Genomic DNA, 25,403 nt, shown 5'->3' with positions numbered 1-25,403 from the left:
GCTGGCGCCGCAGGCAGAGGATTAGCTTATTGAGCCACAGTGCCGGCCCTAAGCTGTTCTTACTCTGAAAAGATAGTTTTCCTTTTGTTTGCTTCCATCTGTTTTGATGTTAAATTATCCTTGTGTTTCTAAAATAGCAACACTAGTTCTTTGTCTCTCACTGTTAATGTTCTTAATTTCTTTCTTTTTAAATATTTATTTATTTGAAAGAGCTACAGAGAGAGAGAGAAGGAGAGGCAGAAAGAGAAAGAGAGAGAGAGAGAGGTCTTCCATCCACTGGTTCACTCCCCAACTGGCCGCAACTGCCAGAGCTGCGCTGATCTGAAGCCAGAAGCCAGGAACTTCCTCCAGGTCTCCCACACAGGTGCAGGGACCCAAGGACCTGGGCCATCTTCTACTGCTTTCCCAGGCCATAGCAGAGAGCTGGATCGGAATTGCAGCAGCCAGGACTCAAAGCAGCACCCATATGAGATGCTGGCACTGCAGGCGGCGGCTTTACCTGCTACTCCACAGCGCCAGCCCCAATGTGATTCTTGAATGCCATACCAGAGTGCAAGTTTGAGTCCCAGTTGCTCCGTTTCTGATCCAGCTGCCTGCCCAGGCACCTGGGAAAGTAGCAGAAGATGGCCCAAGTACTTGGACCCCTGCCACCCACATGAGAAACCTGGATGAGGCTCCTGGCTCTTGGTTTTGACCTGGCCCAGCCCCAGGCTTTGAATCCATCTGGGGAATGAGCTCTCTCTCTCTTGCTCTAACTAAATAAATAAATCTCAAAAACTAACAAAAGCTTCCCTTCCTTCCTTGGGTGATAGCTGCTTCAGTGAGGTGTCAGGTTAAAGCTCCTAACCTGGGAGTGAGCATTTGGCACAACAGCTAAGACACTGCCTGGGATGCCTGTATTGGATGCCGAGGTTTGAGCTGCAGCTCTGCTCCCCATCATTGCAGTTTCTTTCTGATGTGCACCTGGGAGGCAGTAGGTGATGGCCAAGTATTTAGGTCCTTGCCACCTATGTGAGAGACATAGATTGAGTTCCAAGACTCTTGGCTTCTGCCCGGCTCAACCCTTCCTGTTGTAGATGCTTGAGGACTGAACGAGCAGATGGAAGAATGCTGCTTGACTTTCAGATAAATAAAAATAATAAAAAATCCTAACATAATGCATGATTTACAGTGAATGCTCAGTGTTTGTCCCCTGACCTTGTATCACTCAGAGAATTAGATGAAAAATGTTCAGTGCAACTAACAGAAGAGACTAAAAAGTGCTCAAATATTATGTGAGGGAAGCATTGGTGGAGAGATTGGTGTGAAACTGCTGTGTTGGGTACACGCTACCTTCAGGAATTTTGAGGGGGCATACACATAGTGAAGAACCAAAGTGACTCCATTTTAAAACAATAAAAAAAGCAGCCTCCGTTTCCCATAACAGACCTGAGTCCTTGTAAAAGCAGGCATTCAGGCATTCCGGAGGTATCAAAGCTTACCAGCAACAGCTAGCTCGGTAGACCAAGGACAGCACAGTAGAGATTGCTGAACAAAGTAACTCCCTGTGCCCAAAGCTTCCGTGCTGTAAGCCCCCGCTGTAACTCCCTGTACCCAGAGCTTCCATGCTGTATGTGACTCTTTTTTTCCTGCTGATGTAGCCCTTTTTTTCCTTTAAAAACTCTCCCAAAGACCGGGGCCTCACTCCTTCCTCCGCTGTGCCAGTTGGTTGGATGGGGTCCCTGTCATGGCTTGTACTCCCGAATAAACCTTGCTTTTGCAGTTCGGTGTGATCGACTCTGGGCGTCTCTGCGGGGATCTAATGATCTGGGCACAACATATTTTTTGGTGCCCAACAATAGCACATTGAGATGTCATTAGTCCTAGACAGGACGGGACATTGGACAATGTCTAATCTGGGGTTCAGCAAAGCAGGCACATGTCCCACTAGTGATATGAGTGATTTTTTTTTATGCAGGACACAGAGATTAAATGTTACTCGCATAGTTACATCCCTTCCAAGTCCCTTAATCCCTCAGATTATAGCAAGAAGCTTCTCTCAGTTTAGGTTAAACTGTCTCTGATCACTCTAACGCTGAATAAGAACACATTTTTAACAAAGCAGATGAGGCTTTGGGGTCACTTGATCAGGAAGCAAGAGTTTCTAGAGAAATACTGTCAACTTTGTGTTGTATTCCATTTATATTGATACAAAGAGTTTTAAGCAAATTTAAAATTTAAAATGAAGTAAATTTAAAATACAAAGATAATAATGATAAGATTATTGCAAGCAGTCATGTCAGTGGCCCAACAATGTGTGAGTTTTAGGAATTACTCATGATACACATCCCTCTATGGAAACAGAGGGTCAGAGAAAGGAAGCTATTCTTTTCCCAAATCCCATAGTGATCATTAGGAATGGGGCTCGGTTCTCCCCTGTGCAGCCTCATCTAACTCTGCATTAGATAAGTTCTGCGTTAAGCCAAAACTAACTGGATAATAACAAACCCAGCAGACTTGGTATATCCGGCCTGTCAGGAGGGCACTAACTGGTTCAGGAGGCTGGCGTGTGCTACAGGGGAGGCTTGGAGTAGGCAAAGACTTGGGTAGCAACTGTTGGCGGCCCGAGCTCCTCGCGGAACGTAGAACAACTCCCAGCGGCACCCAGAAAAATCCCTGGGGCCACCCCTCAGGGTGCTTGTGGCAGAGTTTTCTGGAAATCCGGCAAAGGCGGCTTGACCGGCCTCCCCAGTTGCCAAGAAACCCCCTGCGCCTCTCAGCTCTTCCGCACTCATCTGTAACGACTGACATAGCTAGCATTTACCGAGCAGGTATCTGCCAAGCCCTTTGATGCGTTATCTCATTAACCCTCGAAATAAAACACGGAGCCGGCGATCACTCCCTGTGACGGGGGATGACCACTGGAGCCTCCGCGGTGGCGCTGCTTGTCTGCCGTTCGCGCAGACGGAGAACGGGCAGGATTCAAACTGAGGCGGTTTCAGGCCAGCCTGTGACGGTAACCACATCCCCGTCCAGTGAAAATCAACCGCGGCTAACGGCTGCGAGGCGCCTCGAGGAGGCAGTTAGGCGCCAACGGTCACACGCGGCCTCGCATCCAGAACTTTCTCGGCCACGCCCTGCCTCGGGACTTACAGCTCCCAGGATGCTCTGGGCGGCGAAGCTGGCCAATCAGAAAGTCCCAGGCAGAAACGCTGGCCAATAGGAAGGCCTCGGCTGCTTTCAACGGCTGCCAGCCCGGCCGAGCGGTCACAACGTCTGTGACGCTTGGTTGGGTGGGTCCGTCGTGACGGAAGCTCTGTGTTTTGCAGTGGCCTGCGGGGGTTTGGGAGGGTGAGGCGTTGGATGTCGAGGCCGCCCGAGGCGCAGTGTCCAGCCCCTAAGAGTGGGCAGTCTGGATTCCGTGCCGGGGGTCCCTGAGGGCCTGGGGCTGCCCCCCGGGCATAACTGGATGGCAGAGGGCTGGGCAGGGCAGGGATGGGGCCTGGTGTGCAGGGGCAGGGTCACTAGGAATTCTTTTCAAAATTGTTTCCATTTAGCTTGGGAGGGTGAGGACCGTGGGAACGACCAGGTTGCTTAGGCTTCTCTTCAGCTTCTGAGAGGACAGATGGACGGGTTGGCTTGGGGGCTTCCCTCGTGCGACCCCCCCAAGGGCCTGAGGCTCTTCCCCTTGAGACGTAAAGGAGCAGTTCGCTGGGTAGACCAGGCCGGGACCCTGGTTGTCAACAGGCCGGGGCAGGCCAGGGTCACTCTAAATGCTTTTGAGGAATAGTTTTAATGCCATTGGGGTGGCCAGGGGCTATGGAAAGTTCTAGGTTGCTTTAGGCTGATCTTGATCCCAGAGCAGGCCGTTGGGCAGGCCAGAGGGCTTCCCTTGCATCCATAGGGCGGGAGGACGGGCTTGGCCTTGGGTGAAAACCGTGGGCCTAATGGCTGCCTGACCCGGCCATGTCCTCTGAGCCCGGCCGCTGGGCCACAGGGAGCCCTGGAGAACCAGACCCCCGGGGTGCAGAGCCAACTTTTTGGGTGTTTTCTGCCCATTTAGCTTCTGCTTCATTCTTGGTTTTAATTTTTTTAACATGAATTTATTTTTAAAGTTTTAAAATTCTATAAATTCATTTTAAAGTTTTTAAATTCTACCACCCCTTTTCTGTTTTATAGCCCTTTTCTCTCAAACTTGAATCATTTGGTTAATCATGCCCAAGGAAGAGTCAGCAGTCACTTTTTATCATACAGGGGATTGGAGCTGGGTGTGAAGTATCTTTTATTCATTGATATCTGGAAAACAAATTTCTTTTACAGTGGCCCTAAAGTGAGTGGGAGCTACAGGATCAACCTCCTTGGTTCTGGAAAAGATAAAGGCAAGAGTTGACGGAAAGGTTAGTTTTCCATCATTTTGGACAAGCAGTGGGACCCATCATCACCCAGCTGCCACATTGCTGGAGCTGTGTGTGCTAGTTAATTTGTTCAAGTCGTTTTGAGAGTAAAGTTTCTAGTAAACCGTCTCTTATATTTCAAACGCAATTGATTAAAGCACTGTATTTTCTGAATAACTTAGTAAGGGGTTGATTTACACATTTTAGTTAACCAAAACAGAAGTGTGTGTTACTCTTCGCTCTTCACACTAAAATAATTGTCCTGCCATCCTTCTAGGAACACATTGTAATGAAATCTTATGTGGAATTTTACTGTGTACTTAAATCATATGTGGGCCCTGTCGTTGAAGAATAGGTTAGAAAACAACTCTGAGTTAAGAAAATTAGAGAAGCTGCAGCGTGACAGATTGCAAGGCAGTTTGTCAGCGCCGAGGGTTTCTGAAAAGGGGGCATCTTGATCCCATGGCAAGGGCCCTTGTGGATGTGGTGTGAAGCAAGAATCTCATCCTAAGAATTTCAGTTGTAGTGTTTACATTGGAAAAATGTTATATGGGCTTTACTAGGTTAAAGTTACAACCATTTGGAAAGACATTTCACAATTATTTCCATTTTGAAATAGGTGTTTTTTTGTTTTTTTTTTTTTTGAATACTGAAAATTTGTTTTTTAAAAGTACAAATGAATACTTGATTTACACATTGTTTTTGTCTTATAAAATCAGATGTTTCATAACAATGTTGCAGACCATAAGCTAAAGGTGGAAGCCATAATTAAAAATATTAATACAATTTCTTTGGAGTTAAAGAAGATGAAAGGTAAGTGTATTATCACTGTAAAAATGTTTGCATTGTCATTGTTACAAAACAGATAGTAGAGGTGATTTGTCCTTTTGTAGTATAGTTAAATTTTGCCTACTAATCAGAATTTCTTAGAGATATTTGCAATGCAGTATGAACTAGATCACTCTTTGCAATGCAATATGAACTAGATTTAGAAAGACAAATGATATTTGAGGGTTGACCTGGGAGGCAGCAGGCCTGAATTCTCATCCCTGACACTAACAAGCTTATGATGTTGCCTAACCTCTATAAATTTCTTTCCTACCTTTAAACACACTGTTTCATGAATGTCACACTTCTCAAAATTCAACAGCTTTACTCATGAATCCTTACTAAACCCCTAACATTCATTCTGAATTAAAATTATTAGTTTGATTCTGTGAGTTATGGTTCTTCCTTTGAAAAGGAAGTAGATTCACAGAGTAGGATTAAACCATATATGTCATGATGTGTAACAACTCATCTCCTCGACATATTTTTATTTTATCCCAGGCACATTAAACTTCTGTGATTGAATACTTTGAGGAATTTCACTAGTTGGCTCATTCCATCTTAGATAAGGTCCTCATATACTAGCTTAAATCAGTCCCCCTGTTCCTTCCTTCTGTGAGTCCTACCTCTAACCATGAACGTGCCCTGAATAGTTGTTTCTTATAACAACTTTTGGATATTTGAGGATAGCCTCTGAGTCAGTTATGAAGCCTTAAACTGCAAGAACTGGATTGTCAATATGACTCATAAGGAATAACTGGAAGATTCAAAGAAGGCCAGTCTTAAACTTAATTCAGAGATTGAAAGATTTGGGGACTAGGTTCTTTCCATCTGCATGCTCTTGTTCACTCTATCACTCTTCATGGTCATTGACCTCCAGAGATAGCCATAGTACAGACGCTGTCTGGCATGTAAACCTTTCCCCAGACCCCTCCAGTACATTTTCCTTTTCGTTTCATTGGCCAGATTTGCATCGCATGCACATGCCTATAGCGACCCTGGCCAAGGAGAATGAAACTGCCAAGACCAGTTCGGACCAGCCAGAACTTGCTGCTGGAGCTGGAGAGAGAAGCACCTCAGACGAAATACAGTTAAGCAACCAAGAAGAAGAGAGGAGTGACTGTTAGTTAGGTGCCAAATAGTGAGTGCCTGCTATGCTTTTCCCACGTGTTTTCCTAGGGCAGCATTTCCCAGACTTTAGTTGTGAACCTGCTTTCTCAATAGATGGTGCATAATAAAACAAAGCCCATGTTTCTGTGTCGGATGAGTTTGGGACGTGCTTTAGGCTCTACATTTCTCTCATAAATTCACAGTGCCTGTTAACCTAGGCTCTGAGGACTCTAAAGAGATCTCATTAGCTTTGCTTAATTCATCATCTCTGTAAACCAATGTCAGCACTGTAGTGAAGATTCTCTTTCTAAATTGCAAATCTGGAAACCTTCATTGATTCACCATTGTCCTCAGGATAAAAGTCCAAGCCTCCTGGGATGAGTTGTGTGACCTCTTGAGATCAGCCCCCTGCCTGCCTCTCCAGTCTGATTGTTTTCTCCCTGTGTGCCCTGTGCTTCAGCCCTGTTGAGCTATTTCATATCCACAGTGCTGTTTTGTGTCTGTGCCTTAACACATAACACTTTAGAATTCCATTGCTACACCCCATCTCTACCACACCAGGCTAACCCCTATTTAATTAGTTGAGATAATATATTGATAAACCATTCTGAGCTGGCTTGGTATTCCTTTTGCCCTGTTATATCACCTATTGTGTTATAGTTGTATGTTGATTTATTTTTCCTGTCCCTGTTCAACTATAAACTCTGTAAGGGAATTTCTAGCACCTAATACAGTGTCTTGACAGAATACGTACTTGGCAAATGTTTATTAAATGAGTAAATAGTTCTGGATGCTTGAACTTTCTAAACACAATTATTGAGTTTTAGAGATTCTTGGCCAAATTTGATTATTTAATTGTCCCAGTTTGGAGACTATTTTTTTTTAAGATTTATTTATTTTGCTTGAAAGAGTTAGAGGAGAGGCAGAGAGAGAGAGAAAGTCTTCCATTCAATGGTTCACTCCCCAGTTGGCCGCAATGGCCAGAACTGTGCTGATCTGTAGCCAGGAGCCAGGAGCCTCTAATGGGTCTCCCACGTGGGTGCAGGGGCCCAAGGACTTGGGCCATCTTCTACTGCTTCCCCAGGCCATAGCAGAGAGCTGGATCAGAAGTGGAGCAGCCGAGTATCGATCCGCTGCCCATATGGGATGCGGGCGCTTCAGGCCAAGGCATTAACCTGCTGCGCCACAGCGCTGGCCCCAGAGACTGTTCTTAAAGTAAATTAGAAATAATCAATCTGATAGGCACATTCTGAAAAAGTGTATGGGTAATTCAAGCAGTTAGAATATGAGGGACATGTAAATTAGGCTAGGAGGGCAGACTCTGGTGAACAGAGATTAAATGTACATTCTGTTTACTCTCACTTCCTCCCCCAAATGACAATGTCAATAGCTAAGACAGCATGCCATATCCAGGCACTCTTCTAAGAGCTCTACATAAGTGAACTTAATTATAACAACCCTATGAGATAGGAATTGTTGTCATTTAGAGATGCAAAAATATTCTGAGAAAGTTCAAAGTCAAACAATTCTAGTCACTGATAGACCTGATATTTAAATTGATTTTAGGAGACCAAAAATCTAAAATGATCACAAGAAGAGATAATAAAACAGGAAACAAATAGAAGCAAACAGACAAGTCTGAAGCTTAGAGTCTAACTCTGAACTCTAAACTGACTGAGTAAAGCCAAGAAATCGCCCCCAAGATTCAATACACACCAGAATCCTTTGAACATGAGGGTTATTAGAAAGTTAATAGTGGAAGGACTAATTGTTTCAGAAATTACAAACCCCTGAGGTTTCTATATAACTGGGCAACTGTCATGTGTCCCTTCTCTGTCACAGAAATTTCAAAGTTGAAACAAGGCATCTGTGGCCTATAGCCTGTACCACAGCTCAGGGAGAATACTAAAAATTAGGGATATTAAGACAAATTTATATACTAAATTACAAGACCCCCACCCCACCCCCAGTTTTTTTTTTTTTCATGTAGTTACCAAGACACCAGCAAGTTGTATTTCTGCTTTCAAAAATTTTCCTTTCAGAACAGTAGCAGCCAGATGTATGTCCTCTAAGAGCTTTCTTTCAGGAATCTGACCATCCCAAGAGAAAAGACCTAAAGATACTGATAGCAGAGGTTTCCACAACAAAATAATCCAACGAGATCACCCCACTGTCTAGACTACCATGGACACGGAGCTTCCAATTGTTTTTGTGCCATGGTCTTAAATGTGAGCAAACAACTATGGCATAGCAGATTTTTGAGGAGTCTAATAAAAAATGACAAAACCAACATATAGGAACAAAAATTATGAGTAAAGATAAAACTGTCAAGAAACTACATTAATATTCATGGAGAATCTAAGGGAAGATGGTGTAACCATAAAGAAGGAATAGGATACTAAAAACAGAGACCAGTAGGAGCTCTTGGAAATTCAAAGTTGACAACAGACATGAAAACTCAAAGGGTAGAAAAATAAAAATAAAAATAAAAATAAAATTCCCTTATAGAGCAAAATGACAGAGAAGGAACATGCTGGAAGGCAAGGCATGGGAAGAGTGTTTACAAGATCAGTGAAGGAAGAGTCATTGCAGCCAGTCGAGTAGATGGGGAAATTCATTAAGGAAATGGTATAGAATTCCTCAGAACTGAAGAGCAGGAGTTTCTACAATGAAAGAACCCAACCCAGTGAAAGTAGACCCATACTAAGGTACAATATTATGACATTTCAGGGTACTGGGAGAACAAAAGATCTGTAAAGCTTCTGAGGAGAAAGTCATCAGGATTAAGAGTTAGAATCATGTGAGAAGTCTCAGCAGCAACCCTGGGCACTAGAAGACAATGCAGCAATGCCATCGGACAATTTAATCATTTTTAAAAGCTAAATGAGGAATAGCTATTTAATGCATAGTTTATGACACGTGAAATATTCTGCTTTTTCTACAGAACTCTCCCAGTTACTACTTTGTGACCTCACTCTACAGTTTAATCATCCTGTGAAGACAGAGGACTCACAGGAAGCAGAAAGAAGCAATCCTCTCTTTGAAGAATCTGAAATAACAGATGCACCCCTTTCTTCTAACAGTTTTTCTGTCTGATTTCTTGTTAATGTCTGTTTTTATTATTGAATTATCTGGGAGTATTGAGTTTATTAATATACTTACTATAAAAAACAAAATAAAAATAATGTGAAGTTGTAAATAAGTATTTAATATTCTTATGAAGCCTGGTTCATTTTTTTAAAAAATTACTTGAGAGGGAAACAGGGAGGGAGGTAGGGAGAGAGTGCGCTCCCATGTGCTGTTTCACTCCCCAGATGCCTACAAGAGCTGACTTGTCCAGACTAGAGCCAGAAACCAAGCACACTTAGTGTCTCCCACGTAAGTGACAGGGAAGGTCTGCGTGAGCAGAAGCCGGGGCTCAGAGCTGCAGTCAGGTATTGAACCTGGGTGTTCCAGTATGGGATGTGGGCGTCTCCACTAGCTTCTTAACCCCTAGGTTGAATGTCCTTCAATATTAATATTCCAAAGAGTGACTGATTTATTTCATTTATGGCACAAATATGCCATGGGGAGCATTGCTTATCTTTTACCTTATTCTGGCTCCGCTCAGGCAGGGGGGCCAAGTCTGGGTGCCTGTGTCCCGCTCAGAATCAGTGCAACTCGGGGCCTTGCTGCACCGGGCAGGGCTCGGCTGGAGGAGTGGACCAGGGCAGTGGGCAGCTGCAGAAGTACCAGCGGTGGTGGTGTGGACGACAGCATAGCCGAGCTTCAGGTTCCTATCATTTCAGTCACCACCGTGGAACACCACACCTTTATCCTAAAAATTCCTAATTTGTCACTTTCCACCAAGAGATTTAAAATACATTTTTATTTGCCTTGTAAGCATGAATCGCTTTTAAATCTACCATGTTTTCCATTTTAGTTGTTGAATATAAAGGATAAAATACTATGAAGCAAGACAGAAGTGGCGCTCACTCCACAACAGGACTTGGGGTGTGTGCCATCCTTGCTCCCCACTCCCTTGCTCAGTTTCTAACAGGGAACAGGCAGTAAAACATTTTGAACATCCTGTTGAATAAACATGAATAAATGCAATTTTTTCTGTCTTTGAACTCCCAAGTTCTGGACCTTGACTTCTGATTTCTAAGGTTGAGGTTTTGTGAAAAAATATTTTTAGCACCACTATTTAAGTCTCCACATTAAACATACTTCTTAGCATATCTTCAGTTCTAACCTGGTCCCTTCTAAGTTCCTTCCAATGTTCCTTTTATTAGCTCATGAGAATAAAGGTGCACTCAAAAACTTGTAGGTTAAGCAGAGAAATCAAAAATTTTTGTTTTTCATAAACTTGTGCAATAATAACCAGTACCCCAAAGGGAAGGGGCTTGCAGAACAACAAATGTGCACTGTTTTGCTGAATATCAGGCTATTACTTGTTAATTACCTATTCCAGATGTTCCTCTACTTATACCCCAATAAATCCATCGTAAGTTAAAATGTATTTAACACACTTAACCTATCAAATATCACAGCTTAGCCTAGCATAGCTTAAACACACTCAGAACATACGAGCCTAGAGTTAGGTAAAAATCTAACACAAGGGGGCCTGGCACTGTGCCATGCCCTACAATGCCAGCATCCCAGATGGACGCTGGTTCATGCCCCTCTTCTGATCCAGCTCTTTGCTAAGGCCTGGGAAAGCAGTGGAAGATGGCCCAAGTGCTTGGGTCCCTGTACCTGTATGGGAGACCTGGAAGAAGCTCCTGACTTCAGATTGGCACAGCTCCAGCCATTGCAGCCATTTGGGGCGAGAACCAGCAGGTGCCTCTGCCTCTCTGTAACTCTGCCTTTCAAATCTTTCAAAAAAAAAATCTAACACAAAACCTGTTGGAATGTTGCATATCATGTGATTTATTGAATACCTGTATAAAACATGCAACACCATATACAGTAGCTAGAGTATCCATTGCGTCCCCTCATGGTGACAGGGCTGACTGGGAGTTGTGTTCATCACTGCTGAGCACGGGGAGAGAGGATGGGACCCCACATCACTAGTGTAGGTGACTACTGAGTTTGAATGTATTGCTTTCACCCCAACATACTACTGAAGATTAAAAAAAACAACCATAAGTCAAAGACCATACTTTTTGCTAAGTGAAATTCGTAAACTGAAGTGAAGAAGTGAATTGCTTTAAAGAATTTAGTAAGCTGATTTGGGAAGGATGAGGAGAAGTGCTTTATGGCAGACTTGTCACAGACAAAAAAGAACAATGCAGTATGAGGGCCCCTCAAAAAGTTAGTGGAAAATGGAATTAAAAAAATTTAGCACAAAAAATTTGAAACTCATCCTTTTTTTTTTTTTTTTTTTTAATAAAACAGGCCTTCCATGAACTTTTTTGAAGACCTCTCATGCTTGGTAGGAAAACCTAATCCGAACTTCCTATGTAGAAGCCTTGTCCCTTCATTGCCCTGTGAAGCTTTCAGTAAGGTCTCCATGACACAGCTGGGATGGGCTGCAATGTGGGTGCGGCTATGGGGACATTGTGAAGCGGCCACTTAAACCCAGCAGCATATGACATAATACGGCCTCTTTACCTTAAAAATGGTTTCTGCTGGTGTTTGTAGCTTAAGTTTGCTTTCAAACAAAGACGTATAGTATGGACTGCACACTAAAGTTGTTTTAGGAACCCAAAAGTAAAGCAAAAGACCACTTTAAACTCAGGAAGTTATCCCAACATGCATTTATCTTTTCATACAAATAATACACAAAAATCTCACCAGTAAAAAAACAGCAAAGAAGGAATGAAATCAGATTTTTGAAGACTTAAATTATTACTGCTGACAAAAGAAATCATATAATTCAGATTACATGTATAAAGCTGATGATTGACTCTCACTGAGAAAGGTTTGGCTATTAAATCAGTTTTATGGATTACCAAAGCTATTTGTTTCAGTATTTTAAAACTTGCCCCAAATTATTTTTCTAATGGTGTAAACTACTGTACTTTTGAAATGAGCATCCAAAGATTCATTTGTGAAAGTGAATTATTATAGCACAGTACTAGGCTTCTAGTGTGAACATGATTGATTACCCATTAACTTTACAATGAAGAATAAATAAATTATGGGATATTTGACAGTCTCTGTTTCAAACTCTTTTTCAAAGGGAAGGGCAAAATTCTGTGTTCATGTTGAGTTGGAGTCCATTCTAAGTGCTCATCCATCCACCAAAGTTGATGGATCTCCTTGTGTTGGCAACAGAGGCAGGAGGAAGGTCCATATGCTTGGCTAACTTGCTATGGATACCCTGCAGCATGTGTTAATGTGCACTGGTATCTGGAGCCTCGATTTTTCCCATCAATGAGCAGAAGTGGCATTTTCTTGAAGTAGTCAATAATATCTGACACAGACAAAAAGTCCTGAAAAAGTCAAAACAAAGATAAGTCAACGGTGGACTGCACAGCATGAATTTCATCCTCAATGTATCTGCATACTGTATCTCATCTCTTCAGTTATGGGGATTGTGGAAGAAAATGTCAAATTTGGCTAACAATATAGTGATTCTCCTATAGAACATTAACAACTATTCCTAACCAACATCCAAAAAGATCATGGGTGAAAGACAAATGTGTTGATATTTTAGCTTCACACAGAAGGTCAACTATCCTGAACATTCTAAGGATGATACCTCTGCCTCGGGGTTTTTCTGTTTTAGGTTTTTGTTTCTGATTTCCCTACTTCTGCCTTAACTGTTAGCAGTGTTGTGAGGTATAAGGAATCAGGAAGTCACACGGGGTTCCTGGTGAGTAGATGTGATATCTAGAGCCTGTTCTTAAGGGAAGTGCACAGTCCTGCTTGGGACAGCTCGGTGACTTCTGGTGCATATTTAGAAGGGAGCTTTTCTCAGGCCGCCCAGCAGGGTGAGGTGATTCAGGCTACGCATGTGTAAGTCGTGGGTGAGTTGCTTCTCCTCTGGGGAATGTTTGATGCAGTCGATCTTCCTCCTGGAACTATGAGCTTAAAGGGCATGCTGGAACATTCAGCTTAGTTGTTAGCTTCCTTTCTGAAAGTTCACCCCTGGGGTTTCTTTTCCATGCAAAAAAGTGGGAATCTAAACTTTGCTGGGCACAGGGAACTGTCTTTGGCAAGCTGGCCACTTTCACAGAACCAGACCTCCATGTTTAATAAGAAAAGGCCCAAGTGTCTAAATAATCACCCCAGCAAGTAGCCTAGTGGTTACCCTTTCCCAGGTGGTTCTGCTTTTCAAAATAGCTGTATTTTACATTAAAACAGTGTCACAGAGGTGAATAAAGGACAGGACTTGCCATTGGCACCATCCCACTAGAGGTTTTCAAAATTAAATGTTAGCCTGCATTTCCCTGAGAAAGACGCCTATGGCAGAACTAGCCACTATTCATATTTTGCTTTATTTCCCTTCTAGTCAATAAAGAGCTTCACTAACAGGGAGGATCCGCCTGTGAAGCTGCTGTGCGGTGTGGTTTCCCAGAGAAGGCAGCAGCGGCTTCACGGGAATAGGCAGAGAAGCGGACCAAGAGAATTGGGGGAAATTTTCCCACGTGGAGTCCTTACCTCTTTCCCTCGGAGTCCAGTTCCCAGCAGGTACACTTGACTTTCCTCCTGATAACGGATCTGGATGTTGTAAACTTTATCTTTGTACAACACCATGAGGACGTACGGGTTGCTTATTGTTTTCTTAGAGCTGTCTCTAACCAGAAAAGTGCCATCCTAAGAGGATAAGTTCTTGTTATTATGGGAGCAGTAAAAGTCAATACTCTTCTTGCCTGTCGGAGCAGCAGAGAGATCTCTAGGGAACTGCAAGAGCTGTCAGATGATGAGTCAACTAACATTCAGTTCGGCAAACAACCACAGAGCCCACGGGGCTGGATGTTTTTGATTATGAAGAAAGAGGCAACAGAGACTTTATCAGAGGAATTTCCAGGTTGACCTCTTCAAAGTCTCTTGATAATTTTTTTTTTCCCCTCAGTAGTAAAACAAATAAAAGGTGATTGACTCCATAAGGGTCAGGAGAAATGGGATTTTATTGGTTAACACAAGATAAATCTTTCTCCTTCCTGTGAGTTCATTTCGTAGCTCTTCCTTTCTACATCCAAAGTCGGAAACCATGCAGATACCTTTGAAATTCATCTCCTTTAACATTCTTGCGTGTGCATCACACACCTGACTGAAAATGAATGTGGACCATCTGCGCTCTCACCACTGTTTTTCCCTGGTATTTTCTAGTGCTGTGATTGTACTTCCGATTTTCATTCTATAAATTATGCTACCTAATAGTAATACTATAAAGATCTAACATTAAAACAGTCGGTGAGGACTCAGTGAAACCACTTCCTCCACTGTGTACTAAGTCGTGATGGCTGTAAATAGCCATCCGCCCACAGCACTGCCCTTCTCCTGCTCTTCTGATTCCAGGTTCATTAAGACAGTCGGAACGTTTCTGCTCAACAAGCATGTCTCTGGATCAGGGACTCATAGCCTCAGCCTAGAGCTTGGAATTAGAATCGCCTGGGGGAGTTCTGAAGCCCCCACGGTACCCCCAACTCATTAAAATAAGACCTTTCCACTGAGACCCAGGAATCAGAATTTTTTTTTAATGCTCAGGTGATTTAAATATGCAGCTAAGGATGAGAAAGAATGTTCTAGAATTTAATTTAAAAAATCATTTATTTAAGAGGGAGAGAGAGAGGGGTTACCCCCAATCTGCTGCTTCTCTCCACCCATGCCAGCAATGGCCAGTACTGGGTCAGGCCAAAGCCAGGAGCAAGGAATTCAATCCAGTGGCAAAAACCCAATCCCTTGAGCCATCACCACTACTTTGCAGGGTCTGCATTACCAGGAAGCTGGAAACAGGAGCCAGACCAAGAATCAAACCTGGGTACCCCTGTTTGGAGTATGGGCAACCTGAGTGCGAGGCCAAACACTACTCTGTTGTAGAAAGTCAGAAGTGAACAATGAAGGCACTTTCCTTTCCCCTCTGATAGACTTCATCTTAAGGCCCACAGGGGAATCTGTTTAACAGATTATTAAATTCTAGCCAGAAATTTCTAGGAGAAAGGGCAAAAAGTTGCTATCCCTTTCAGTATAGGCCCTTTTGCCTTGAGAGCTGGCAGCTCCACATGAAGAGGAAGATAGAATTGATAAGATGTTAGAAATTTGAGAGAAAGGGAGTATCCTTTTGACACAAATGATTCCTTCAATAAGACAAATACTTTTCATTAATAAAATCTTCTAAGATTCTACCAACCAAATGATTGCCTTAATTGAGATTTTTCTGCTATCCAAATGGTTCCCAGTTCTAGGAATCTTCCTATGGATGCTGGTAGACGTGAGCTGGCACTAATGGGTCTCATAGGAAGAGCGCCAGGCAGAATTCCTAGACCATAACTGGTGCTCAACACAAGTCAGTTCCCTTCTCTTTCTATTAATATTTATAACTACTTAAAAATAAACTCTAGCACAATACCTGGTTTATCTTTCTCAGAGCAGCTTCTGCCTCCGGTCGGGTAATGTAGGAAACATACCACTCTTCATTTAATGAATTCTGAAAATATAAATTTTAAAACTGAATACATTTTGCAGTTACATATGTAAGGGAAAAGCGAAGCTTCCAAGTAACAATTTCCATAAATCACCGCCTCAGTTCCATGAGGTCTGAAACATTTGTTTGCTCACTTTGAATGCAGAATCACAAAGGTAGGGCTAAATAGAAGACATTGTGTGTGAACTGCTTTCTATCAGGATATGGGCTGCCAAGGAAGTTGTGAATAACTGTTGCTTATGTTCTGGAGCCTTTGATCAGGAAAGATAAAGGTACAATAATTTCTTCAGTTTAATATACAGTAATAACCTATTAATGAAAAAAACTGTTAATGAGCAGGTAAGTGACTTTTTCAAGGTCATAAGCTGGAAAACAGATGAAAAATATAATTATGTCTTACATTGTTTAATGCAAAACACACATCTGCCCCTGGAGGAGTATGCTAGAATACCAAGAAAAAGAACATATTTTTTTATCGGAATCCTCCCTTTAAAATGTTTTTTTTTTTTTTTCAAGAAAAGAACATAAAAACTAGTCCATGATAAAAGTATGGAAGAGTACTCAATGGGAGGTTGTGGTGGTCCATTTGTCAGGGGGAAAAACAAAAGTTAAAACATGTGCTTCATACCTCCTCTTCCCCAGGGGATGGTGGCTGGGGTTTGCTTGGCACCGGGATGGGCAAGTTCCTGCCTTCAGCTCTGAGAGGTGATCTGTTGCTGGAGCCTTCGAAGTACATATTTTGAAAGTCAGTTTACTGTAAGTTATGGTTTACCGCTGTCATCACACACACAGGTGCACGACGAGCACATGCCCACCTTTGTAATTGTTCTACTGATTCACATTTCAAGAAAACAGGGCTTCAAAAATAATGTTCACCTGTTCAAAACCACAAGGCTGCTCATAAAACATGCCAGCAAAACTTTGAGAGTGAAACCTCAAATTGAGTGACTTCCTAAATGTGCATGAAACATGATATAAAGTGACTAGATCCGCTGATGAAAAAGTCACCGTTTTCACACGCACATCAAAAGGAATATTCCAGAAACAGATCTTTTATACATTCTGGCAAATCCACACACTCAGAATGGATTCCCAACAGCTGGGTCAGTGACACTGCAGTGATAACGATACTTATGTTCTTGTTGTTTCACAAAGGAAATGTAAGGTACCCAAGACAAGATGAATTGAGAATATTGTTAGCTTTTAGGACCAACACTGCCTGCTGTTCTTTTTTTTTTTTTTTTTTTTAATGTATTTATTTGAAAGGCAGAGAGAGAGACAGAGAGATTGAATCTTCCAAGCACATTTGCCAAAAGCCTACAACAGCTGGCGATAGGCCAAGCTAAAGGCAGAAGCTGGGAACTCAGTGCGAGTCTCCCACTTGGGTGACAGGGACCCAAGTCCTTGAGTCATCACCTGCTGCCTCCCGGGGTGTGCGTTAACAGAAAGCTGGACTCCAAAGCAGAGCTGACACTCCAACCCAGGACCCCGTTATGGGACGAGGGCATCCGAGGCCTGCCACACTTGCTGTGCCTTACCGAATTCCCTAAGCGGTAGAACTGCCCAGCACACAAAAGACACCACAGAGTTTCTGTTCAACCAGGTCTCCCATCTCACCTTCTTTAAAACTGCTTTTGTGTTTTCAGTTCCCTGAAACTTTATGAGAATACATTTCCTTCTCGCAGGAAAGCTTTGGTTGTGTTGACTGTGGTTGCCAAGGCTGTTTAGAACAGCTGTAACAAACTGGAACATTCTATTAGCTGAATGTTCTCTTCATTAGCCCTCCGTCACCCACTTGCTCACTCAGCAACTGTTTCCTCAGTACTTCTCTTGTCCAGGCCTTGAGTAGGACACTGTGTGTACATTACCTGCACCCTCAGAGAACCGCAGGGTGGGTGCTGTATCTTGTGTAGGAGGAAATAGGCTCAAGAGCCTGAGCAAATTGTGTGCAACAGTGGCAGGGCAAGCCGTGGCCCTGAACATTACTGTACCTGAGTGAGAATCCCTCAGGGACCTCGACCGGCCTAGGGCCTGGGAATAGGCACGTTTACAAGCACCACATCCACATAGCTACTTCACCTGGGAAGGCCCCACACTTCGGACCAGGAGTACTGAAAGCAGCCTTCTCTGTTTTTAAATTAGCAGCTAAGGCAGGCTCTGGGTTTCCAGCGCCTTCCTCTTGCAGGTTCCCAGACAGACAGACCTCCCCCGTCCCGTCTTTCCACTGCTACACTGCTTATTGAACGAGTGAAATCTAGCAGTCCAGGAGAGGAAGAGAACCAGGCCTGTAGCACATGGCTGTTTTGGAGTCGGCCAGCTCCCTGCAGCCGTAATTTATAGTAGACAAGCACGTGCACATCTTATTGTAGTCACCTGCCACCCTGAATAACCATGTCCTCCAGGGAGCTGTGACAGGTTTGTGGACACTGCACAACACAACCTTTGCCTTCTTAACATGGGAGCAGCCAGTGGAGAAGCCTCAGGGAGACAAAGGATCTACGTAAATGAAGATCTAATTAAATTTAAAGTTGCAAACACAAAATGAAAGATCTGTATTAATAATCCTCGTCGCCACTTCATAAAGCCAGAGCTCTGCGGAACTTATTTTGGGAAATATTGCTAAAGAATCTGGAACTTAGATGGCTACTGGGACCAGGCAGGTAACACAAATGTGGGTTCCAAAACACAGCGAGTTCTGGGGATTGTGGAAAATTGAGGGGTGGGGGGAGGTACTGTGGAAGCCGTGTCATGAATTTGGATACTATGCCCTCAAGTGCATACAAAACAATGAAAATTAGTGTCAGCAGTGTGACCTCATCACATATGGAATAATATATCCAATTGAATACAATAGATGTGCCCTTGAAATAAGTTCATCCTTGAGCGTGAGTCAAACTTGCTAATGTACTCCTCTATTTAAAACACACTTTTAAATAGTTCTCTATTTCAAACCAAATACCCAGTAGATAGTTTTATTAAACATGCAGGACACTGGGGAGTGGGCGTTTAGCCCAGCAGTTACAATGTCCAGGTCCCACTTCAGAGTGTCTGGGTTTGAGTCCCAGCTCTGACTCCGGACTCCGGCTTTCTTCGGATGCAGACTTTGGGAGCAGTAGTGATTGTTCAAGTGATTGCGTCTCTGTCACTCAATGTGGAAGACCTAGATTGAATTCCCAGCTCAACTGAGTTCTTCAGCTCCCAACCCAGCTCTGGATGTTGTAGGCATTTGGGGACTGCACCAGCAGAAAAGAACTTTTTTTCTCTGTCTCTCTCTGTGTCTCAAATAAATAAATAATTTAAAATATACACATACACTGGTGTTTTTTCACATGACCATTTTAGCTTTCATATGATAGTCACTTGGAAAGCCTTAAGATTAAAAAAGAAACACAACTAGTCCTATCTTGTAGGCCTTTGCTGTTCCTCAGAGTGGCCCAGCAATGTCATGGCAACTTGTTAGAAATGCACAATTTAGGTCTCACTCCAGAACTGCTGAATGGGAATTTGCATTTTCACACAATTTCCGGGAATCTGTATGCACATTTGTTAGAGAGTGTTCTAAGCAAACAAATACTCAGAGGTATTATTATTAAAATGCAGGCCCTGGGCCCCACTCCAGACTAATTGGATCAGAGTCTTGGAGGCTGGGCTCTCTTCATCTGGATTTTAAACATGCTTCCCGACTCATTATGAAAACCTAAAACTACAGAGAAAGCCAAGAACTGCTCTGGGCTCTGCACGGAAACAGAAGAAATAGCTCCACGTGGGAAGATGAGGACTTAGGGATAGCTTCTTGGTGGTGTGTGTGTGTGTGTGTGTTTTAGGGTGTTTTAGGCATCATTTCAACAACCCTTGGTACACTGCAGACAATTCAATATTGAGTGAGGAAGTCAGGTGCATTTAGGAAACAACCAAACCTCACAAGGCTTTGGGGTGTGTTGGGAATCCCATCACAAAGACATGTTGGCTGCAGTGAGTGACCAGAACTCAGAGTACTGGAGTACAAACCTTGAGAGAAGTATGGCGGCAGGGAGGCACTCTGTGGAAAGCTGTTGTTACTGCAGAGACAGAGACAAGGAGTTTCAGGTGGGCTCGGGGTGATGGGGCCAGACTGCAAATGCCTCCTCCCTTCTTACTGCTTCCCACCTCCCACACTGAAACCGTGGCTGCTGGAGAAGGGGAAGAAACCTATTGGACACATTGCACTACTGCCCTGATGTACCTGCCCAAAGTTGAGTAGGTAGCACAAAGCAAAGACAAGCAAAGGTTTAACAGCAACAATACGACTATGACTATGCAAAGGCCATTCAAAAGTTAAGTTAAAAAGTTGCCTTCAGTTTGATGTCCTGGAGTGTGAAGAATAGCAAAAGCCCTCAGGAGAGGACTTCCCTTTTGAGAGGGAAATGCATTCGTGGGCATGTTGTTCATGCACAGTGATCTGCAAGGGCCTAGTGGCTGCAGAGGGAAGATGGGGTAGGCAAGGAAAGAGAGCGCAGGATGGCACTGCATCCAAGGGTGACCGCATTCACAGGGACTGGAGTGGGGCTGGAGAGTCCGTGGGGTCCCTGAGAATCTGCCCCACCCATGCTGAGCAGGAACATCCCACCCATTAACCCAAACCTTAAGGACAAGTGTGCCCTGCACAGCAACCTCATGTGGGTGGTACTTTTCAAGAACCCGTGATGGGTGTTGTGGCCCCGGGTAGGATGGAGCAGTATGGGAAAAAATGGCAGACACAGCAACAAAAGGAAACCAGCTGCAAGAAAGAGAAGAAACAGTAGAGAATCAAGGCACGCGGCACCCAGGGAAAACGAGACAGTTTGGAAATCCCCCCAGATATCCGCCAGGGGCAAAAGGGTCCTGCTGGTTGTTGAGTTGTCTACAGTATCTGGGTAAAGACTTGGGCTTCTCTCTTGGACACTGAGGGCCAGCATGAGTCCAAGGGGCTGAACGCCCTGGGGGACACCCCGAGGCACTTCTGTCAGCTTCTTTGCAGGGGGATTCCTGCGGCTTTCTCCTATTTGTGCCTCTGCCTCTGGCTGGCCTTATTACTCCTGAGAAATGCAATTGTTATTGACAAAAAGGACCCGCTGGGAACAGAAGTGCATTCTCTCTGCCCCCCCCCCCCCGCCCCAAGATGCAGGAGGAACTCTAGTGAATTGGGGTTCTCCAGTGGTTGTTTTCTTGAACTCAAAACATTTCCCCATTCTCTACCACTGAGCCCATTCCATCTGGGGTGACCTGGGAGAAGTCAGCTCTGTGGCCCTCCTACCCAAACACAGAGGCCACAAGGGAATGGATTAACATGCTATTCTCAAGACAGCTCCATTTTGATTCTTAAGAGTCAAAATATTCAGACCCTGCTCTCCTCTGGCTCACTTCTTTCTTGTCCAAGCAGCCGGCATCACCACAATGTCAGGTGGGCCCAGATGCTATGAGCAGATAGAACTTAATGGCATAGCCACACACCTGTCTGAGAATGCTCCGGGCATGTGGGATGATGGGAAGGGGTGCTTGGGGCTTGGCTTGGTAGATCTTGAAGGGAAAGTGTTGGAGCTCATGGAAAGTAGCGCTGGCTGAGGCAAAGGTCTTTGATGTACTGCAGGGGAGAAGAAAATAAATAGATCGTCAGGACCCAGGTGTCACTCAAGAACATTCCAGAGCAGCTCCTCAGAAAAGCCAGATACAAAAACTCAAAAGATCAGCTGAAACTGGAAAGCGGTAGGATGGACCCCACCCCCAAGGTTTTCCTAGATGATTTACCATCTTAGAATGCATTTTACGAGTGCCACTGCTCTATAGCGTTCTCTCTGCTACAAATTTATTCTATTCGTGCTCATTTTTGAGATGCTAACTTGGCAGAAAATTGTCAACTGGCAACCTTATAAATTTCAGAAGTGATTCACAATTTTGATTTGTTTTATGAGCGCCAACATTTTATGCAATGTCATTTATCTGTAGTTATTGATTCTTCCTCCACGTGTGTGAGGGCATAAATATCAGAAATTTTTCTATCAAAGTATACATGCAATTTTAGTTTTTCTGTACAATTAAGTGACCTTGCACTGTGACTCATAAATGTAGTAGTTCTCTTCAGTAACCCAACCAAAGAATTCTGTTTTATTTAGTTATATAGCTACCAACTAGCATTCTTAATATAAATGTAATAGTTATTAATTGATTCTATTGGGTTTATGTACTAAATAATTCCATCTGAATGCCTAAACAGAAAAATGAAAGAAGGAGTTATATATGGCAGAAAAATTTTTCTCAACATACCATCATCTTCATCCTAGTAGAGGGAAGAAAAAAAAGACATTAATCTATCATCAAAACATAATTCCTAAATGAAGAATTGCATTTCTTAGTCATATAAATGTCCCTGGTTCTTTCTTTCATAGTTCTGCATCTCCATAATAAATATATTATGGAAAATGTCAATCTCTTAAGCAGTGTATTATTTCCAAGTATAAATTATCATCTAAAGACACTTTGAGCTGAGACTTTCCTCATATAGGTAGCACGATATAGGTTCTGAGGTTCCTAAAAGGTTGCTCAGTGACACAACAATATGGATAATATCTACAAAGTGCCTAAAAGATTCCTATGCAATATTTCATTCCATTCCCTTGGCAACCCTTTGTGATTTAACATCCTCATTTTACAAATGGCAACATGATGCACAGGCAGTATTCCAAACTTAGCAATTTTTAAGAAATGGATTCAGCCCCAAATCTGTCTGTCCCAAAGCTCAGCCTTTTTGGCTCTCCCTTGCCATGAATATTCTTCAAAGCAGTACGGCCTTACTGACTGACAATGCAGCTCACAAGGTGCATCTACAACCCTCTCCATCTTTATTTTCAGGGCAACGTTGTGCGACAGACAAGGCAAGGGCTAGTGTCTCTTCTCCTCAGCTAAGAAATAAGGTTCAAAGAGCCAAGGTGATTTTGTCATTGACCAGTAGACTGAAGGGGACAACTTGAACTTGTTAGGCCAAACCCACAGTGATGAAATGGTACCTTCCTCAAAGTGCGGCTGTGAGGACTAAGTTAGCTGTTCCATGTGCTTGGCTTACATTGAGTACACAGTAAACATCTGTTGTCACTGGTCACACCAATCACTGAGACAAGGCAAGAAGGACCTTGGTCAGGCTCACTCATGCCAGTTAGCCAGCCGGGAGTCCCAGCCAAGGGCTGCATTAAGAAGTATACTCAGGCCCATGAACTCGCCATAATGGCATCACCATTCAACACTGTGGCAACCATGTCCCCTCTGGTTCAGGAACAATGACTTCCCAACTCTCATGACAAGTGTCAGTATTTGCAGAGTCGGGATCTCAGGAACATGATGTTTCCCTGGCTGTCCTACCTCACCTCCATTGCACCCCTAGGTCTTTGCAGCCACACCGCTGTCCTCAGTGTCCCTGCACATTCCCTGCTGAAGACAGTCCTGGAGATGGAACGCACCTGTCCTTTTTTTGAGGGTGTCTTTCCCCTCATTCCATGGCCAGCACAAATCTCACCTCCTCTACAAAGTCACCACTGGCTCCTTAATCCATGTGGCTCACCTCCCTTAGCCCCCACAGACCATTTCATGATGTGCTGGTGAGCAGGTGCAATGTGGGACTGCCTGTCTCCACCGTATCTTAGTACTTTGTTTGCACAGAGCGTCTCGCTGTGGACACAGCAGGCACTGTGGGCTGGGAAGCTAAACACAAGCAGGGCACTTCGAGCATAAAGAGGCTCGTACTGACCTGGATTCAGACTCTGACTATTCACCAGATGGGAAACATGCAGTGGGCAGCTGACCCTTTCTGAACCTCAATTTCTTCTCAATAACAGAAACAGGATGGTTCCTCATTGGGTCTTAAACTGCAAAGCTACGAGTGGCCATTCTGGTTTGTCTGGGACTGAGGGAGTTCCTGGACTTGGGGTTCGCAGTGACAAAACCAGGAAACCCAGCGAGCAGGGACAGTCAGCACCATAGAGTAGGTAACATAGCTGCAAACACACATGGCAAGCATTCGGTGCAGCCATTCCTAGTCCTCACCAGGTCGTGGCTATACTGAAGGGGCAAACAGAGGCCTTAGAAACTGGTGTGCAGCCCAGACTGGTGCATTTCACTTTATCCTCTTCTCCTCCTCCTTCTGCACCCTCACCCTGCAATGAATCCAGCCACCTTGGGAGTCCTCGGGGGAGCAGGAGCTAAGCAGTACTGCGCCATGGGTTCAGGGGAAAGAGCCAGACTCCAAAGAAGGAGACACTGGCATTCAAAGGCCTACTGTGTGCTAGCCTTGCTCCAGGCACTGGACTTCAGCCAAGGCCAAGCCCGAAGGAGCTTCAACCTCTACAAAACCTGCACAAGTTTTCCTTGTGCCAAGCATTTACAGTATGAAATTTTCTACTTACATTTTCTCTTCTTTCTGGTCCCCATCCATGCCTGAAATGAATTGGGGCAAAGAAAAGGAAGTGAGCATAAAGAGTTGCAAAGAACCAGTCTCGGAGTACAGTTTACTTAATCAAATAAGGAGAAATTAAATCCGCTGAGCCGTGGGAAGAAGGGAAGCAGAAACCCCAGCGAATAAGAGAGGGGAGGAGGGAGCAGAATGGGGTCTGACCCAGCGGTGCTCTCACTGCAAGCTGAGCTAGGCCAGCCTTTGTTCTGGGTGTCAACTGCAGCAAGTAATTACGGAAATACATCGAAAAGGCTGAGTCAGCAGACTGAGTCTTTAGCAGCTATTAGGTTTCACTGAGAAGATGTTTCTCCAAGCAAATGAAAGCGATTTTAGGTCGTATGCTCCTCTGCTGACATTTTCAAACAGCCTTCTCAGGGCTCGCCCTGGGTGTGAAGGGAAGGCAGCTGGGAAATGTTAACTGCTTTGGGACTTTCCTGAAGGGGCTCTGTGCAACTGGCCCAGAGGAACAAGCCAGACATGGTGGTCACTGCCGGGGAGCTGCAGCAGGCATCTGTGCCACCTAGGCCAGCTACAACTCTCCTTAGGGAGTAGGGGAAGAGGGACAGTCTGTTGGTCACCGCCCAGGCGTCAGATGCTTCACCTGTCACCATCTCATCCTATGTTTATTTAAAATGCTGACACTTTGATCATTAAGAGGTTTTTTTTTTTTTGTATCCATTTTTGATGTTTTAAAATATTGCATACAAACATAATTTAACTCAGGAGCAGAGTTGCGGCACAGTGTATTGGCCACCACCTGCGATGCTGGCATCCCACATGGGTGGGGGTTTGAGTCCTGGCTGCTCCACTTCCAATTCAGCAAACTGTAAATGCACCTCAGAAAGCAGCGAAGATGACCCAAGTACCTGGGCCCCTGCACCAATGTGGGAGATCTGGATGGAGATCTGGGCTCCTGGTCTCAGTCTGGTCCAGACCTGACTATTGCAGCCATTTGGGGAGTGAACCAGCAAATGGAAAAACGGAATCTCTCTCTCTCTCTCACTGTATATAACTCTTTCAAATAAGTAAGTTTTAAAAATCTTTGAAAAAGTCGCTAAAC

The 25,403-nt window shown here is 43.9% G+C and overlaps 2 protein-coding genes across 2 annotated transcripts in view; one reads left to right on the top strand and one right to left on the bottom strand.

The window, feature by feature from the left end:
• The first annotated feature begins 5,092 nt into the window (after positions 1 to 5,092).
• C4H5orf58 (chromosome 4 C5orf58 homolog) lies at positions 5,093 to 9,407 on the top strand. Its single transcript, XM_062189912.1, has 2 exons — positions 5,093 to 5,186; positions 9,256 to 9,407. Exons 1-2 carry the CDS (start codon positions 5,093 to 5,095, stop codon positions 9,405 to 9,407), a joined length of 246 nt encoding a protein of 81 aa, XP_062045896.1.
• A 2,368-nt stretch (positions 9,408 to 11,775) lies between these two features.
• Positions 11,776 to 25,403, bottom strand: part of LCP2 (lymphocyte cytosolic protein 2) — a 48,495-nt gene continuing 34,867 nt past the window's right edge. The window contains exons 14-21 of the mRNA XM_062189652.1: positions 24,297 to 24,327; positions 22,168 to 22,180; positions 21,358 to 21,487; positions 19,897 to 19,946; positions 16,517 to 16,611; positions 15,814 to 15,891; positions 13,902 to 14,057; positions 11,776 to 12,730 (exon numbers count right to left, since the gene is read on the bottom strand). Of these exons, the coding sequence (XP_062045636.1) occupies positions 12,608 to 12,730; positions 13,902 to 14,057; positions 15,814 to 15,891; positions 16,517 to 16,611; positions 19,897 to 19,946; positions 21,358 to 21,487; positions 22,168 to 22,180; positions 24,297 to 24,327 (676 nt within the window). The 3' untranslated portion in view covers positions 11,776 to 12,607. The remainder of the gene's footprint in view (positions 12,731 to 13,901; positions 14,058 to 15,813; positions 15,892 to 16,516; positions 16,612 to 19,896; positions 19,947 to 21,357; positions 21,488 to 22,167; positions 22,181 to 24,296; positions 24,328 to 25,403) is intronic.

The sequence above is a fragment of the Lepus europaeus genome, chromosome 4 (genome assembly GCF_033115175.1).
Source record: "Lepus europaeus isolate LE1 chromosome 4, mLepTim1.pri, whole genome shotgun sequence".
In the NCBI taxonomy this organism is placed as follows: Eukaryota; Metazoa; Chordata; class Mammalia; order Lagomorpha; family Leporidae; genus Lepus; species Lepus europaeus.
Note: the sequence above shows the minus strand (reverse complement) of the source record. Positions and strands in the feature narration are given on the sequence as shown.

Bases quoted from the DNA above. Each gene is read 5' to 3' on its own strand.
- C4H5orf58 (XM_062189912.1), top strand. From the start codon at position 5,093: ATGTTTCATAACAATGTTGCAGACCATAAGCTAAAGGTGGAAGCCATA. The intron at 5,187-9,255 runs GTAAGTGTATTA...CTTTTTCTACAG, and splicing joins GGAGTTAAAGAAGATGAAAG to AACTCTCCCAGTTACTACTT.